The following is a 17,442-nucleotide window of genomic DNA, read 5'->3' on the forward strand; positions in this document are numbered from 1 at the left end:
GGAAACTCCGTCTGCTGTGGCCCAGCCGCGTCCCTGGCAGTGGCTCCAGGGCTGGCACACATGGCCAGGGCCCATGTCCCCCTCCCGGGGCCGGCGCTGGGAGGGGCGGTGTGTCCCCAGGCGCTGGCTGCCCGAGGAGCCGTGACCCGGGAGCCGTGGGAGCGCCCGGGGTGCCAGCGGGCACCGCGAGCTGTCACCAGGGCCCCAGAACGTGCCCTGTGCCTTCGGAGGCTGCTCTGCCCTGCTTAGTCCTGCTGCCACCACGCCAAAGGAGGTGGGGAGCACTGGGGGACACAGGAATCTTGTTGGGGAGAGGCAGAGGACAATATTTGGCGAGTGTCCCTGCAGAAAAACAAAGGCTGAAGCAGGCAGAGGGAGCTGAAAACTACCGACAGACAAGGCTGGCCAATCTGGGCCAATCTCCAAGGGGAGGCTGTGGCTGATGCTGCCACTTTGATGTGCCATTTGTCCCTGTTAAAGCCACCTCCTCCCGGGGCAGCCTCCAGGTGTGAGTGCTCGGGACCACTGGCAGCAGCTGGTTTTGCATCTTGCTGCCACATCTGTTGCTCAGACTCAGAGGTCTGTGTCTGCTGATGGCCCAGGGCCTGCCAGGATGTCCTGAGGAGAGGGCAGCATCATGCCCTGCCTTCAGCTGACACCTCTGGCATGGATGTGGCGAGGGCTGACATGAAAACCATCCCTCCTTTTCAGAGGTGAAGCACACACAGCCTCAAAGGTGGGCATTTGGGAAGGACTCAGGCAGCATAGGCAGGGAGTGGGAACAATTGGAAATCCAGATAATCCCTCAGTGAGGAAAGCTGTCAGGCACAAGGGCTTGGCTGAATCCGGAGCTCCTTACCTGCCCATGTAGGCGGGGGATGAGCTCAGCCAGGCCGGGCTGCTGGGGCCAGGAGTGGGGCAGCACCACGCCTGGCCCCGGCAGCCAGAGCTGGTGGATGTTTTAGCAAGGGGCTGCAGAGGGCACGAGGTGTTCCAGGGCCGGCTGGAGACCTCGCTGGCAGCAGAAACGCTGTGGGATCTGGAGCCCACCCGCACCCCATCCATGGGTGCAAAGACAATGGGAGAGGACAGCACAGATTGCTGAGGGTCAGCAGGGAGGTGAGTGTGGCCGGGGAACCACCATACCATCACCTCCTGGCACAGCAGGGGCATGACAGGTTCCAGGTGGCACAGCCCACAGCCCTGAGCCCTACACATAGAGCTGCTGGGCAGGGACCCCAGCCCTGGCCACATCCCGCAGCTGCTGCTGTGGAGAGATCCCATCTGGCAGAATCCTGACGTGACAGAGCTGGCCTGGCGTGTTCCCAAGCTGGACACTGTCAATGAAATTGCCGAGAGAGAAGGGCAAGTGAGAGCTCTGCAGAGCCAGCAGAGACACAGCCACTCGATCAGCAGAGGGACAGCTGGGAGCTCACCCCTACGCACAGTGACCTCCTCCCTGGGGAAGGGTAAGGGGGACCAAAGGAGGGACGCTCCCTTCTTTTCCCAGAACTGGGAAGCCCCGTGCGGTGTCGGGAGGGACAGAGCCAGCCCCAGCTCTCCGGTTCACACGCACCTTTCCTGCCCTCTGCCCGCACCCCTGGGCAGTGCCTACTCCCTCCCACACAGCCCTCCCGGCGGACAGGACACCTGGGATGTCCGGGCAGCCCCCGCTCCCTCCCGACTTTCTCCGTGACTCATCCACTCCAGAGGAAAACCAATACTTCAGCACACATCAGAGAAAGGAGCGGGAGAAGCATTCCATGGGAAAGGGGACGCGGCGGATGCCTCTCGCATGCCTCATCCCAGCGGCTCGCCCTCGGGTCCCTGCCTCTCTGCTGGCTGTGGGAAATGGCACTTGTTTCCCTTCCCGCTCTGCAGCCACGGGCCAGCACTGCAAGAGGAGGGCAGAGCTCTGCAGCCACCTCAGACCTCGGGGGATCCTTGGACCTCAGGTGCGGGGTGCGGGTTTGTTCCCCCAAAGCTTCCGAGAGGGATCCATTGGAGAGGATGGAGAGACCACTCCTTTCCCCCATCCCACTGCACATCCTGTCCAAAAGCCCCATCCCACTGCAGGGCAGGGGCTCGCTGGGAACAAGAGCTGTTCCTCACCTCTGCCAAACTCATGAAGGTTGGGAGAGCTCCCAAAACCTTCTGTGGTGCCTGAATTGCTCATGCAAGGGAGGAGTCCTTCTCCTCCCACACTAGAACACCCCGGCTGCCAGCTCCAGCCTCTCCATATCCCTCCTATGGCCAGCTGGGGCTATCCACAGCCTCCAAGTCCTGGCTGGGATGGGTATGCCAGGATCTCCCTCCTTTCCATGCACTGTGCCCCTGCCACCTTCCTGTTTCCCCCCCTAAGTGCAGTTCAGTTCAATTCAGTTCAATTCAGTTCAATTCAATTCAATTCAATTCAATTCAATTCAATTCAATTCAAATCATCACCAACTGCCTTCCCTGCTGGATGTGAGCCGGGGCCAGCAGCCACAAAGCAAGGAAACTCATCTGGATTTCTGCTTCCCCTCAGCAGCCCTTCCAGACTGTTCCGGGACCACTTGAAAAGCAGTTCATTTTTAACTGGAGAAAAAGAACATCCTCCTCCTCCTTCCTGCATTGTCAGACAGGTGCTTGCTCAAGGGAGAGCTTTGAAATCCAGCCAGGCAAGACAAAGAGCTCCAGCAAGAAATAACGAGGCTGAGCCCAGGCTGTCACTTGGGGGATGGTCCTGAAAGCATCCCTGTCACCTTGGCAGGCACAGGCTGACAGTGGCTGTCTCTGGCCTCACGGGGAGCTGGATGTGGAACAGGACGCAGGCTGCAGTGCAGGGTGGTGGCTGCATGAGGGAGCAGCACTGCCCTGGAGATGCTGTGGGTGGTGGAACACACCTGGGCTTTCCCTGTGTGCAGGTAACACGGAGGAAACAGACCCAAAATGGAAGATCCTGGCATGTTCCCGCTGGTTCCTTGGGGATTGTCCTAGCACCCTCAAGGCTGTCACCTCTTCTCTCCCAGGTGGCACTTGGCATCTCCTCTGCAGAGGAATGGTCAATTTTGACTCATCTGGGGAAAAAAAAAAAAAAAGATAAAAAAAGAAATCGATGTCCTTTCCTCCAGCAAGACTCAAAATAGGAGCTGTTTCCTCCCTGGGAAAAGGAAATCCCCAGCTCCCCACTGAGGACTGGACTGATCCAGGATTCTCAGCAGCTGGATACCCCAAGGTTCTGCCCCAGTTCCCTGTGCCAGGATGCACAGGCTCCCTTCTGGGGAGGGGAGATGGTCCCAAGGAAGGATTACTCCTGTAATCCACGCTTGAGGATCCTTGTAATCCCCTAGGACAGGACCCGACCATGGTCCTGCTGACCAGCAGTGTCCCCATCCTGGTGTTTTCCACTTCCAAACTATCTAGGACACTTACCTTGTCTGTCCAGGATAACCACACCAGGATTTCTATTCCAATTTAAGAGACTTTCCCACTTCGAGGGAAAAAAATTGGTGGAAGTGTGAATGCCCCCAGGGGAAAGCCCTGTCACTTTGTCCATCCCATCCCTGTGCACCCTTCTCACCTCCCAGTCCTTGCAGAAGACTGGCTGAGCTGGTTTGAGCACATTTAGCAGGACAAGCCTCCAGCTTGCTCCTAGTCATCTTGCTTCCATATTTATATCTGACTTGATGTATTTTTCACTTCCCTGTTCTTCTGGGAGACCTTCTACTCCTCAGCATCACTTTTCTTTGTACTCCCCCTTCTTTCCCTTCAGCTGTGTGAGGGCTTTGCAGGATTGCCCTGTTTGCTCTTTGCTCCATGTTTTACTCAGACTCCTTTTTTTTTTTTTTTTTTGTCTAGGATTGGCCTGGTTGTTTGTGTTTGTTTTGGGGGGTTTTTTTACACATTTCCTCATTTTCAGAGCAGATCCAGAGTAGCAGCTTTTCCTGGTGGTTCTCAGACTGTTTCAGGGGGAATGGCACCGTGTACTGCATTCAGAAGTTTTATCCTTATGTCTTAACCCCCGACACTTCAATCCAGTCTGCAAGTTGAAGTGTCCCCTTATTACAGTCTCCCCTAAAATCCACTGGTTTAGGTGTCTGGTGTTGATGTGGGAGCACATTTAGGTTTGCCCTTGCTCTGTTGTCCATGCAAAGGAACATGGAGTAATGGAATCACAGAATTCCAGAATGGTTTGGGTTGGAAGGGACACTTAAACACCATCTCATGGGCAGGGGCATCTTTCACTAGACCAGGTTGCTCAGAGTCCTGTCCATCCTGACCTTGAATGTTCCCAGGGATGAAGCATCCACCACCTCCCTGGGCAAGCTGTGCCAGGGTTCCACCATCCTCATCCTAAAAAAATGCTGCCTTATATCTAATCTAAATCAACACTCTTTTAGTCACGCACTGGCTGCTCTCCTGGCACTGCAGGAGGTCGAATCTGCCTCCCATATTTATTGCAGTTACGCTGTTTGTTCCCCTGCTGGCATTTCCAGAAGTGAATGTGAGGTGTATGTCCCACCTCACTCCCACCATACCCTCCCCCCAGCCACCTGCTGCTGGTTTAAACCCCCTTTGATACTGAGGTGATCAGTGGGTGTCCTTTGCATCCCAAGATGTGCTCCGAGTCAAACCATAGCTAAATGCCCCCTCCCTGATCCACTGTCCCATTGCCACCCTGAGATTCCAGTTCTCCAGGTGTCCCCTGGGTCTCATCCCTGGGAATGGTGGGGCTTTCCTGGGCACCACTGTCTGGATGTAGCTGCCTGGTCATCTCTGATGCTCACATGGCGTGGCCACAGCAGCCTCTGTGCTGTAGTTGGGTCATCTCTCTGGAGGTGTGTGAAGCCAGGGAGCATCAGGACATCCTCACGGGCTCCCTTATGGCACACAAAGCCACTGTCCCCAGGCATCGCTTCCCCCAGAGAGCCTGACCTACTGCCTAACCCCGGTGATGAGCAAACTGCCATTTTCTCCCAGCACTTACAAGCTACCTTTGGCTCGTCTTCAGTCTTCACTTGCTCAGCAAACGCCCCCAAACAGGTCAGCACTTTCTTCACAGCAAAGCTATGCAAGGAATTTCTCTCCTAAGGCAGCTGGACCCTTTCCAAAGGAGGAGAGCTGCCAAATTCCCACCCCCCAGTTTTCGGCAGCAAAACAAGGTGCAAATTTGCCCCCTGGAGGCTTTCTGTTCGCTTCCACTTCTGCTTTTGATGTCTGCTGGAGGTGGGAAGGGGCCCTCTCCACTCCTCTACCATGCCAGGGTTGAGTGTCCCAGGGAAAGGGCTGGTTCTGTCCCAGAGAGAACTTGAGGTGTCAGAGCTCTCCCCAGATGCAGCAGGTAGAAGACACAGATGTGGTTTTGCAGCTCCCTGTGCTCCCCTCACAATGCCTTGCTGGGCCATGGGCACCTCTCTGCTCCTGACATACTTCACAGGGCTTGGGCAGTTGCCTCCTGTGATTTATTTTTTTTTCATCTCCAATTGCTTCTCCATACTTCCTGTTGTATATGAGCATGGCTGTTGCTACAGGAAGGGGGCTGCTGATCTGGGCTGCGAATTCACAATTTTTCTGCCTTCCACTCTCCCTCCCCAAGGCCTCTGCAGAAGGTGCGGCTTCCCCAGCAGGCCCTGCCTGGCCCCCAGCCCCAGGCAGAAATTAGCTTTCTGGCACATCACCCCAGCAGCACAGCTGGATGTTCATCTGCTTCATTTCTCTGGCTACAATTCATGGGCAGGAAAGTTGGGGCTTTTCTCTGCTGCCCATCCACTGGGAAGGGCAAAGAGCATCTCCAGGGCATGAGACCCTTCTGTGAACATTTATATTACAAGTACCAAGGACTCCTGAAAGCCAAGCACCCAGGAGAGCATGAGTGAGTCAGCTCTGGGCATCCAATGACCCTTTCCAAAGCTCAGTGACCCAGGTGCTCCTGGGATTTCACAGAAGTGAAGGTACCAAGCATTGGAGGTACTCTGAGCTCTGGCAGAACCTCTTTGCAAACAGTGCCGAGCTCTTCCTCCTTTCCTGAACCAGCAGGTCACCCCCCAAAAAATCCATAAAGTCCTGTCCACACAGGAAAAGGTTGCAGGGAGCTGGGCACCACCACCATGCAGCCCCCCTCAGCCCCCATGACAAGGAGCAGCCCCAAGCAGAGCTGTGCCCTCGAGGCACTCATTGCTCCCCTCTCAAACCTTGGGCCACCCCAAGTGCTGAGTCTCTGAGGGCACTGAGGGGTCTCCTGGCCTCACCTGGGGTCCCCTCCCGCACATCCCTCAGTCACAGCCCCAGGCACCTGAGCTCAGCCTGGCTGAGCTCTGGGAGGGTGTGTTTATTGATGCCTCCGTGTCCAGATGGACCTTGCACCTGTGCAACAGAGCTTATCTCACCTGCTGCTTTCTGGTTGCACCCCACACTGCTGTGGTAGAGGCTTGCTCCCTGTCTCCCAAAGGATACTGATAGAAAGAACTCCAACACCTCCTAGAGCACTTTCACTGGCACCCTGTCTATTTTCTGCCAGAGACCCTGCCCAGCTGGCTGCACCCTCCCCGGGGAGGAGGTCGACTGAGGACTCTGGCCTCTTCTTCATCGTATGTGCCACCCACGGCACTGCAGTGGGATACCGGATCCTGGGAATTGTCCTCATCCATCCTTCGGTGGGATTGCCCTGCCCTCTGCCGATCTTCCCACACATGGGCAGGACACAGACGGCAGTTCCTGGCTGGGAAAATGTTTGTGGCCATTTCTAGGGACGAGCTTCCCAGGGATGCTCACACAGACAACCACGTTTGCACAGTCTGGAGTCAGGACTGGATCCAGAGGATGGCCCGCCTGTTTGAAAGGCAGCCTAAGCTGTAAAATAGGAGATTTTCCCAGCGGAACACGGCGAGATCATTACCCTGCTGCTCATGCACTAAGTGAGCTGCACCTGTAGTGTCGTCAGTGCTCACCCGGAGCCAGCACTGAGGCACACTGGGAAGTGCCCGTTTGTGATTTAAAAGGAGGAGAAAAAAATAGTAAAACTGTCTGTGAATTTTAATAAGACTGAAAATCCAGGGTCTGTTCCTGGAGAGGCAGTGGCCATGAACATGAGTTTGTTGATGGAGAGATCATGTTCATCCAAAGGAATGTGGATTGTGGGGATGTGTTGTTTGAGGATGGCCCTGCACAGACACTCCAGCAATCCCACCCTGTGTCTGAGAGTGCTGTCCAAACACTGCTGGAGCTCTGGCAGCCTTCGGGCTATGTCCATTCCCTGGGGAGCCTGTTCAGTGCCCCAGGGGGAAGAACCTTTTCCTGATCTCCAGCCTCGACCTCCCCTGGCACAGCTCCAGGCATTCACTTGGATGTTGTTGCTAGTCACAGAGAGTTGTCCCTCCACTGCACCTCATGAGGAGAGGATGCAGACCTGTTGAGGCCTCCCCTCAGTCTCCTCCTTCAGGTTTTTTTGGTGTTTTCTTTGGGTGGTGTTTTGTGGTTTTTTGGGGTTTTCTTTTTTTGTTGTTGTTGTTGTGGGGGTTTTGTTTGTTTGTTTGTTTTTGGTTTTTTGGGGGGGTTGTTTGTTTGTTTGTTTTTTGGTTTGTTTTTGTTTTTGTATCCCAAAGGGTCAGACTGCAACCTCCACATAGGCTTCTCATCCTACAGGAGAAAGAGACAAAGAGATATATCAATCAAAAATAAGGGCAAACAAGCAGGTAATCAACACTACACCTGTCTAGGTCATAGGCACACCACCAAGATGGGTTGGCTTGTGGGCAACCTCAGTGGCAGTGGATCCTTTTCATTGCTTGCTGCAAGATCATCACCCTTTGGAATCTGCTAAGGCAGAACACTCTGATTTTGGGGTTCCCAAATGCTCCCCAATGGTTATGGAGGGTAAGAACTGTCTGTGCCAGTCATGCGTCCCAGCGGGGTCAGGAGATATCAGCGTGTCTTTTATTCCTGTTGAGCTCTTTCACAGCTGCCCCACAGCACGGCAGCTTGGCTGGGCTGGGGGAGGCCCCAGGGCACTTGGCACTGTGTGCAGGGGCCCTTTTTGATGGTGGGCACAGTGGGAAGGGATGTGGCCCTGTGTCACAGGGCCCTTTGTGACGCATCACAAGGTGCTGGCCACTGTGTGGCCACAACGTCCAGAGGAAGCAATGGGACAGGGTGGTGCTACACGGAGGTCCTGTGCAGCCACCTTGTTCCTTGCTGTCCCCAGGCTTCAATTGTTTTTTTTTCCCATGTGCCCTTAGGGACAGATCTCAGTGGGAGAAGGGAGAGACCTTGCAGCATGGCCTGGAGAAGGAGGATGCAAACCCTGACATCACACTGACCACATGGCCAACACTGACACTACACCCACTCAGAGCATTACAAACATGAAGGCTTCTGCTCCCAACCTGGATTCTTTTGGGGAGAGAGTTGTTTCCCACTCAAATGAAGTAAGCAGCCTGTGACCAGGGCTGGATCACCCCAGGAATTGTGTGGCTCCTCAATCTGGCTCCACTGGGCCCCCTCAGCCTTTGAAGCCATTAGAGTGTGGTAGGAAGGGAAGCACTTCTCAGAGGAAGCTGGGGAAGTTGCTGTTCTGGCAGCTCTCCAGCTCTCCCCGTGCCTCCTCCAGGTGCCAGATTTTGTGAGGAACATGCACCAGAGGCTTGTATCCAATGCCCCTCCAGATAATAGGATGTTAATGGACATCCTGAGGCTGACTGAGGCACACCCCACTGACGTTGCGGTCACCCTCCTCCGCTGTGCCCCATCATGTGACAGGTACTGGAGCCACCTTCCTTGTGGCCTTTAGGGCCCATCACCCTGTACACACAGTCTAGTGGGGTCTGACAGACAGGTGGAGAGTTCCAGGAGCCACCAAGCCCTGTTTCCCAGCCCTGGCATGTCAGCCTCCCAGCCTGCTGCCAATGCTCCCTCCCTGCCCCTCAGGGCACCAGGGCTCTGTCACCTGGGCCCCCACAGCTGCCCAGGTCATGGTGCTGTGGCTGAGACCCCCCTGATACAGAGCTCTGGTCTCACAGAGCTGCTACAATCATGTGGAGGAACATAGCCTCATCAGGAACAGTACTGGACAAGGTGCTGCCAACACTGCTCTGTGTGCTGGAGGACTGGCCACTGCACAGAGTGGACACTTCAGATGGGGACAAAACGAGAGTCTTTGCCCTGGCTGTGAGTTACTGGGACTGGCCTCTGCTCACCCCGGGGCTGCCTCTCCAGCAGCTCTCCACCCTCCTTCCCCCACTGCATCTCCCTGCCTCAGGGGCTGGGATGAAACCTGGCCTAGGGGCAGCTCCAGGGGCACCAGGCCCGGTGCTCCCCCTGTGTCTCCCCTGGCCTCTCCCTGCCACGCTGGGGCCCTGCCACACAGACACAAGGACACTGAGCGCTGTCTCGGGATGCTTTGCCCTTTGCAGGCAACCAGGGTGGTTTGGGAGATTCTCCGCCTGCCCTGGTGCCCAGCACCATTTATGGAATATTCCCCCCGCCTCCTTGTGGCTCTGCTCTTCCAAGTTTTTGTCAGCACTTTGGATAGGCCAGAGGAGGTCAATACCTTCTGGAAGGAATGCCAGGAGCAACTCAGCCTTCCCACCAGCATAAACAGGTGCTCCATACCATTTCTCCCATGTCCCCAGGGCAGGAGCCAGTGTTCCCAGCATGACCTGGGGACATGGACTGGCTTTGCTCTGCACACAGGTTTGCAGTGCAGACTGTGAGGGCGCTGTTCCACCATCTGCGGTGCCTGGATTTACTGGTGGCAATGGAACACAAGCATGGCTGGGACACGCTGCTCTGTGCACACACCCACCATTATGCTGTGGGTCTCCTGGCCAGGTGAGACCCCCTTCTCCCCACTGCCTCTGGCATTTGTGCCCTGTGCCCAAAGTGCCCCACACCCTGACCCCGTGGTTGTGGGCCAGAGGGTTTTGTTAATGAGGGACAGCCAAGGAGACACAAAAAGGCTGGGAGAGGAGGGTGCACAAGAGCAGCTGCCTCCCAAAGGGCCCAGCTCCCCTTGCAGGATGGTGGTGGGGAAAGACCAGACCTCTGTGAGTCAGTCCTGGGAGAGGTTTGCCCTTGCTGGCTCAGGGTCTTGGTGCCTTTTTCTGCCTTCCAGGGAGATGCGCAATACCTTGAGCCCCTTGTGTTCCTGCATTGCACTCCGTCTGCTGGGGTTGCTCAGCTCACAGAAGCCACGCTGGGATCTGCCTGCCCTGGCGTTCCTTGTGGAGGTGAGCCTGAAGGCCAGCACTGCCTCGCTGAGCTGCCTCCCAGCTCTCTGCCTTCTGCTGCCTGGCACGGTGCCCGTGCCCTCTGCTGCTGCCTGGGCCTAGCCCTATGCGGGTCTGGGCTCCTGCTGGCAGGGACCCTGTCACTGCCCTGTGCCTTTCAGGTCCTCGAGTGCCATGAGATGAGAGCATGGAGTGACAGTGCCCTGGAGATCATTTCAAGGTGCCTGCAGAGCAAATCGAGGGAAAAGTGTCGCTTGGCACTCAGAGGCCTCGTGGTTCTCAGCAAAGATCCCTCAGTGGTGAGAAGGGGGCAGCGGCTGAAGCCGTGTGGGCAGCGTGGGGCTGGGGAACGCAGTCTCTTGGGCTGGGCTGGGCTTGGGGTGCTGAGGCTGCTGCTCCCAGCTCTCCTGCCTTCTGCTTCAGCTGCCCGAGTGCTCTGGGACAGGCCTTTGGCCGCTGGGCTCAGGATGGGGTTGCAGTGCCAGAGTGGCATTGGTGGTGCAACCACCATTCATGAAGGATTTGGACACAGCACTTGAAGAAATACTAAATAAGTTTGTTGATGATACTACGCTGGGAGGTGCTGTTGACTCCTTCATGTGCAGAGGCCCTGCAGAGACAGATTTGAGGGCTGAGCAATCACCAACCATACGAAGTTCAACAAGGGCAGGTGCCAGACACTGCACCTGGCATGGGCAGCCTGGCTATGTGTCTAGAGCAAGGAATGAGAGACGTGAAAGTTGTGCTGTGGAAAGGGACCCATAGGGATTCTGTGATGGCAAGTAGGAGTCAACAGTGCCCTGGCAGCCAGGAGGGATGTCTGGGATGCATCAGGCACAGCATCACCAGCTGGGCAAGGGATGGGAATGTCCTGCTCTACTCTGGGCTGGCATGGCCTCTCCTCAAATGCTATGTGCAATATTCGGCACCATAATGTAAAAAACTTATGAAACTATTAGAGATTGTCCAAAGGAGGATATGAAAATAGTAAAGGATATAGAAGAGAAGCCATCGAAGGAGTGGCTGAGGGCACTTGACTTGTTCCATCTGAAGAAGACTGAGGGGAGACCTCATGATCTGCAGCTTCCTTGCAAGGGAAGTGGAAAGGCAGCTCCAATCTCTGCTTTCTGGTGACCAGTGACAGTATTCAAGGGAACAGCTGAAGAGGTGTCAGGAGATGTTTAGGTTGGATATTAGACAGAGGTTCTTCCCCTGGAGGGTACTGGGGCACTGACCAGGCTCCCCAGGGAATGGTAACTGAGGAGCCCCAAGGCTGCCAGAGCTCAAGAAGTGTTTGGACAACGCTTTCAGGCACAGGCTGGGATTGTTGGGTGTCTGTACAAGGTCAGGGGTTGGACTGGATGATCCTTGGGAGCCCCTTCTAACTCAGGATATGCCATGATTCATGGTTTCACAGTGCAGCATTGTGTCTCCCACAGGCCGAAGGTATGCGGAGTCTGACACAGAGCCTCATCGGCCTACTGCAGGATGCAGATGGAGAGGGGGTTGCATTGATCCTCTCTGTATTCCTGAATGAGCTCCAGGACAGAGCCACCCTAATATCCAGTCCCACTGCCCTGCAGCTGGCTGAGGTGCTCCAGCCACTCTTTGACCATGTAAGGCTCTGTGTCCCCAGCCACGGCCAATGGGTGCTGCCCAGACACTTGGTGCAGGATTTTCACTGTGGATTTCCACACTTGTGCCCAGGTAGGCCTGGAGAAACCATTACTGGTTCTTTCTCACTTCCTTTCCAACAGGACAATGGCCATGTCGAGCTGCTCTCCATTTGCCTCTTCCGAGAGGTGATGGAGCTGGTAATGGACAAGGGAAAAAAGCCCCTGAAAACACACATACACCAGAGCCTGCTTCCACTGTTCTTCCACTGCCACAATGAGAACCAGTGTGTGGCAGAGGTGAGGACTCAGGGGCTGCTGGTGTTCACCCGGGAGGGGGCTCAGCTGCTTTCTGCTCTGGTGCTTCACAGGATGCAGCCTCGTCCAGGTGCTGGCACAGGGATGGGGGTCCTGTGACCTGGGCTGTGGGGCCACCTCCATGTCTCTGCTGCTTGCCAGGCCTCTCGGACAACACTGCTTTGTGCAGCCAAGTTCCTGAAGAAGAGGCATCTGAAGCAGCTGGTGAAGAAGGAGCAACCATGGAGGTTCAGCGAGTGCCTGGTAAGGACGGCCTGGAAGCACCAGTCTCAGCCGGGAGAAGCCCCCTGAGCATGGTGCTCACTGTGGGGGGGCTGGCAGCTGTGGCCCCCGCCCAGGAGGAGCCCCGGCACAGCGGGGCTGCGGGGCGGCTGCCCGGACAGCAGCCGGCCCTCTGCCCCCTCCAGAGCCCGCCAACAGCGGCTGCTGGCCGGGCCTCAGGGCTGTGCGGGCAGGGGAGGCCGGAAGTGGGCACAGGGAGAGCCCGGCCGAGGGGCTGAGCCCGCGCCAACTCTTCCCTCCTGCCGCTCTCTGCAGCTGTCAGAGGACAGGAGCCGAGCGGCCGAGCACCTGCGCCGGGCACTGCCGTACCTGCAGAACGCACAGGAGCCCCTGCGAGCGGCGGCCATCAGGTTCCTGGGTGAGCCACGAGCCCGGGCTCCCTCCCTGTTCTGCCACAGCAGGATCTGGGCCAGGGTACATGACAGGCTCTGTGTTCCCAGGGGTCGCCAGGCGCCAGATGAGGAGGCAGCGGGAACACCTCCAGCTCATCTGTGAGGGTGAGCGAGGGCAGTGGGTGTCAGCAGGGCTGACCAGGGAAGCTGCAAGGCCTGGCCCGACTGCAGAGGGCTCTGCTCCCTGTGCGGACGAGGTGTGGTGTGGGTAGAGCACACAGAGATTTCAGGGACATGTGAGAACTTCGTGGCCAGCAGCTTTGGGCTGATCCCGTTGGTGCCTGCTCCCTCCTGGCCATGGCAAGAAGAGTGGGCTGGGATGGCCCTGGCAGGTGCCTCTCCTTGGGTCCCCGCAGCTCCAGGATCTGAGCATGGCTCTGTTGCCCTCTGTTTCAGCCCTTCAGGACCTGACTGATGACATCAGCCCCGCCATCTCAAGCTTGGCACTTCAAACCCTGCAACTCTTAAGAGCTGCACAGAGAGCTCCATATTCTCCAGGTTTCAGAAGGTGTAAGACTACTTGCAGAAGGGGGGCGGGTAGGAAGCCTCTTTTCTGTAAGTCCATGAACGACTAATCCCAGGAGCTCCATTTGCTCAGGAAACCTGAGCCTGTATAGAAGACCTCATCTCAGCACAGAAATAAGAAATAGCTGTTGTCATGCATACAGGTCCAACATCTTTCTTTTGCTGCTTAGGGTGTGCAGGGCAGAGGGGAAGAGGGGGAAAAGGGTGCTTGGCAGCAAGCTGCCCAGGCATGCAGTCTTGCAGGGAAAATGGCCACAAACCCCTCGGTCTTTGGCGGTTGTGCTGAAGCCTTTGTACTGCCGACAGGGCGGGTGGGCAGGGGCTGGAGCTGTGGGGATCCCTGTGACACCGGTGCCTGGAGATGGCCACAAGCCCTGTGCCAGCCGGGAACGGCCATCTGTGTCCTCCTGCCCGTGTGCTGCTGGCTGGATTGCTGAGGGCTCCGAGGTGCCTCTTGATGGGGCTTGTCTGGAGCTCCTGTGGGGCTGCACCGTTGCTGCCGGGCAGGTTGGCCACGCTGGGGTAGACTCTGAAGGGACAGGGCAGTGGGAGGCTGTGAAGGGATGAGGGGCTGCAGAGACCCTGACAGGACAAGGCAGTGGGAAGGCACCAGGGGGATGTGTGAGGGAGTGGGTGGCAGGAGGCTCCAAGGCAACAGGAGGTCCCTGAAGGGCTGGGCTGCTGGGAAGCCCTGAGGAATTGCATGTCAGAGGCCATAAGTAGTCCCCAGGCAGCCACCTTGTTCCTGCCACCTGGCTGCTCTGGCGTTTCCCCAAAGCATCTCCCAGGCCTGCGGCAGAGGCCTTCCAGGCAGGGACACCACCACACCAGGAGGGTGGGGACTCCCCTGAGGTGCCCAGGCTGGAATGAGTGGGGACAGGGAGGGCAGGGGGACACTGCCAGGGCACAGCCACTGGGTGCTGCCAAGAATGGCGCACTGGGCAGAGGCAGGGCTGGCAACCAGCCTGGACCCTGGCAGCTGCACAGGCCACAGTGCTGTGACCGAGGCTCCCCTGGTACAGAGCTCTGAGCCCGCCGAGCTGCTGCCACCATGGCGAGGGCAGCGACATCTCCTCCAGCAGGACTACACAGTCACTGCTGTCCAAGTGGCTCTGGAGCCCACAGAAACAGCATCAGAGTGTGCACAGGAACAGCAGCACGTGCGCAACACCGGCACCTGCACAACAAGCCATCTGTACCAGCCAGGATGCCAAATGGATTTGCAAAAGGCTTCAGCAGATTTGACCACAATGCCTTTCTCTTGTTCCGCCATCCTGAAATAAGGAGGCAGAAGAGCCGTTTTCACTTTTGGAGCCATTACTGAAATTAATTTCCAGCTGTCTTAGACACTTTAGAACGGACCCTTCTGCCAGACACGACACACTTGGTGAATTGCAGGCATATCTCAGCTGTAGCTGGAGTGAATGGCCTGCGGGAGATGGAAGCAGACATTTTGCCTATACTTGGTTTCCTGCGACAGTGCTTAGAGTGCTCTGCTCTCACGTCAAATCAGAGGGAGATGCCATGATTGATTCCCTTTTTTCCAAGAGGGCCATGTACTGTCTTCTCTTATATTCACTTTTTAAGGTTCTCCTCAGCTACAGATATAAGGAAGACACAGAAGTTTGGAAAAGGCCACCTAGTCTTTACAGTGTGCCTTCAAGAGAAGGGAGAAGGGCTTCATACAGCTTGGAGCTGTCCTTCACCTCTCTGTCCTGGTGTTATCAGGCTCTTTCTCTTTTCAGTAATTAATAGCAACAGTCATAAGGGTCATGCAAGAATAACTGAGGAAACCCATATGAGCACATAGGACCATACACAAACAGCAGCTCCAGGGAGCACCTTTTACTGCCCAGTGTGACTCGCCAGGTGAGTGCAGCATTTTCCACCAATGGTGCCAGCTTTCCAAAGCAACTGGTGGCTCTGGGTGGCTTTACTCTTGGCTGCCCCACTTGGAAAGCTTTTCAAGGGTGTATTTTTGGAAAAGAAGAAGCAGCTTCTCCAGTGAAATGACTTGGGTTGAACATCCAAACTCACAGGTTCCTCCTTGTTCCCTGTGGGAAAGATCAGCTCATACCTCATCTTACCTCACAATCCTCCCTCCTCACCTAAAGTTTCCAGTCAGGGAGCTGCTAATCCCAAAACTGCTGTCAAGGAGTCTCTCCTCATCCCCGTCAGGGCGCTGAGGGCACTACTAAACCTTGGTGGCCCTGACCAGTCCCTCCACTCTGACCTCTACTCAGCCCCAGCTACTGAAGCTCAGCCCTGGATCTCCAGTGATTGAGCCATGTGGTGGGAATGCCGAGCTCTAGCTCAGCCAAGTGAACATGGCTGGAGGTGACTTTTCTAAATACTTGCTAAGCTTTCCTTCACCCTCTTTTCTTCCTCTGCTGTTGCTCTGGGAAGCATTGGAAGAGCCTTTGTAGAGGCTCTTCCAAAGCAACATTAGGGAGGACTTAGCTATTTCCACACAGAGGGGTAGGTGCTATCAAATCAATTAATAACCCCCCACAGTTAAGGTGATGCCTTTGGTGAGATTTTGTCTTGGGTTATGTAACAAAAAAACCAGTGTATTCTATTTCATCTGTTGAAACCAGTTGGGGACATGGGGTTTTTTTTCCTTTATCTCTTATAACTCCAGGGGGGAGGGGGGCGGATGCCTTCTGATAACAGACCAGCTGTTAAACCAGGTGGGGCAGTGTTTCTTATCTCTTCCACCACTGTCCACCCTCGGGGGATATCTTCTGTTAATGGGCCATCAAGGCTCACCAGTGACATCACACATTACATCATCCACTGTGAGATGCTCCACCCAGTGGGGGGGAGCCAACCATTCCTACCAAGATAAAAACTGAGATGTAGCAACACCAAGCATCCACTTTTCCACTGGATTCTCAGAGGAAGGCTGGACCCATCTCACTGCTACTACAGGATCATCTCTACTCCAACAGAACCGCATCTGTCATCATCTCTGTTCCAACAGAACCACATCTGTCACTCCAGGAGGATTTATCTGGACTGCTTCCAACACCCTGGCCGACAGGGTGTCAGGTCATATTCCTGACTCCGTCAGAGTTTTCTAAGACTTTTGTTTGTTTGCTTGGTTGCCTTTTTTTTTTTTTTTTTAATCACTGCATTTGCATTTTTTTAATATTCCTGGTAAAGGACTGTTAACTTCTATTCCCATATTTTTTTCCTGAAAGCTCCTAATTGCAAAATTTTAATAATCTGGAGGGAGGAGTTTTTACGTTCTCCATTCCAAGGGAAACTCCATTTTTTCCCTGACAGATATCTGTCTTTCCAAACCAAGACAGATTTTCAGGCCAAGCCACATGTGTGGTATTTAACCCTGGAGAGATGACTACATTCCCAGAGAAACTGCAGCTCCCTCTTGGGGCTGAGGGAGCTTTGCCTCAGGGGAACAGCTCATGGGGAAAAAAACAGTCAGTATCAAACTCTGGTGCCACTCTCTTAGGCCCCTGCACATATTTAATGGAGTATGAGAGATTATGTGGGTATACCATGGGCACCCCCTGCCTCCTGCCTCCACTGGAACACAGGAGAGTGACCTTCCTGTAGGCACCAACATGTTGACACCCCAACTCCAGAAAGCCAGAGAGCTCTGCCAGTCTCTGCTATAAATCCCTGGGACTCAGGTCTGCCTGCTAAGGTGGAACGATGCATTCCTGGGGATTTCAAACACATCTAGTACAAAATTAACTCTAGGAAACAGTACAAGGGAATTGCAGGAAGAGTTTTGGGACCTTATGTGAGGTGGGAGAAAAAAGGACTTTGACTGCATCTTAGGAAAATGCCATGTTTAGGACACAGGATTTAGAAGATATTATAAATAAATACCTAATTCTGCATAGAAACCCAAACCAGCTTCCTTTGCAATACAAAGCACATTTTAAATGAGTATTTCAACCAAAATGATTGTTGAATGATTTCCATTTTTCCTGGAAACAACAAACACTTGAACACTGATTGCATTTGAAACACAGTTTCCTCTCCACTCGTGTTTTTTAAAGGAACATGTTGGCTAGCTCTGCCAGTCCTGTGTATAATACACACATCTTCCAAACACAGCGAGTTAAGTGTTGGCTG

General features: G+C 55.0%; 2 protein-coding genes across 2 annotated transcripts; both read left to right on the forward strand.

Moving 5' to 3' along the window:
* The first annotated feature begins 2,476 nt into the window (after nucleotides 1-2,476).
* On the forward strand, nucleotides 2,477-10,307 carry LOC134551871 (uncharacterized). The gene is made up of 6 exons (XM_063399853.1): nucleotides 2,477-8,405; nucleotides 8,588-8,736; nucleotides 8,997-9,144; nucleotides 9,390-9,577; nucleotides 9,670-9,807; nucleotides 10,091-10,307. The coding sequence occupies exons 1-6, from the start codon at nucleotides 8,301-8,303 to the stop codon at nucleotides 10,305-10,307; spliced, it is 945 nt and encodes a 314-aa protein (XP_063255923.1). The 5' UTR covers nucleotides 2,477-8,300.
* Nucleotides 10,308-10,370: 63 nt separating this feature from the next.
* LOC134551804 (maestro heat-like repeat family member 5) lies at nucleotides 10,371-13,430 on the forward strand. Its single transcript, XM_063399786.1, has 6 exons — nucleotides 10,371-10,504; nucleotides 11,645-11,821; nucleotides 11,963-12,118; nucleotides 12,278-12,379; nucleotides 12,674-12,915; nucleotides 13,207-13,430. The coding sequence occupies exons 1-5, from the start codon at nucleotides 10,385-10,387 to the stop codon at nucleotides 12,911-12,913; spliced, it is 795 nt and encodes a 264-aa protein (XP_063255856.1). The 5' UTR covers nucleotides 10,371-10,384; the 3' UTR covers nucleotides 12,914-12,915; nucleotides 13,207-13,430.
* The last annotated feature ends 4,012 nt before the right edge of the window (nucleotides 13,431-17,442 follow it).

This window comes from Prinia subflava, chromosome 6 (assembly GCF_021018805.1).
Source record: "Prinia subflava isolate CZ2003 ecotype Zambia chromosome 6, Cam_Psub_1.2, whole genome shotgun sequence".
Taxonomy (NCBI): domain Eukaryota; kingdom Metazoa; phylum Chordata; class Aves; order Passeriformes; family Cisticolidae; genus Prinia; species Prinia subflava.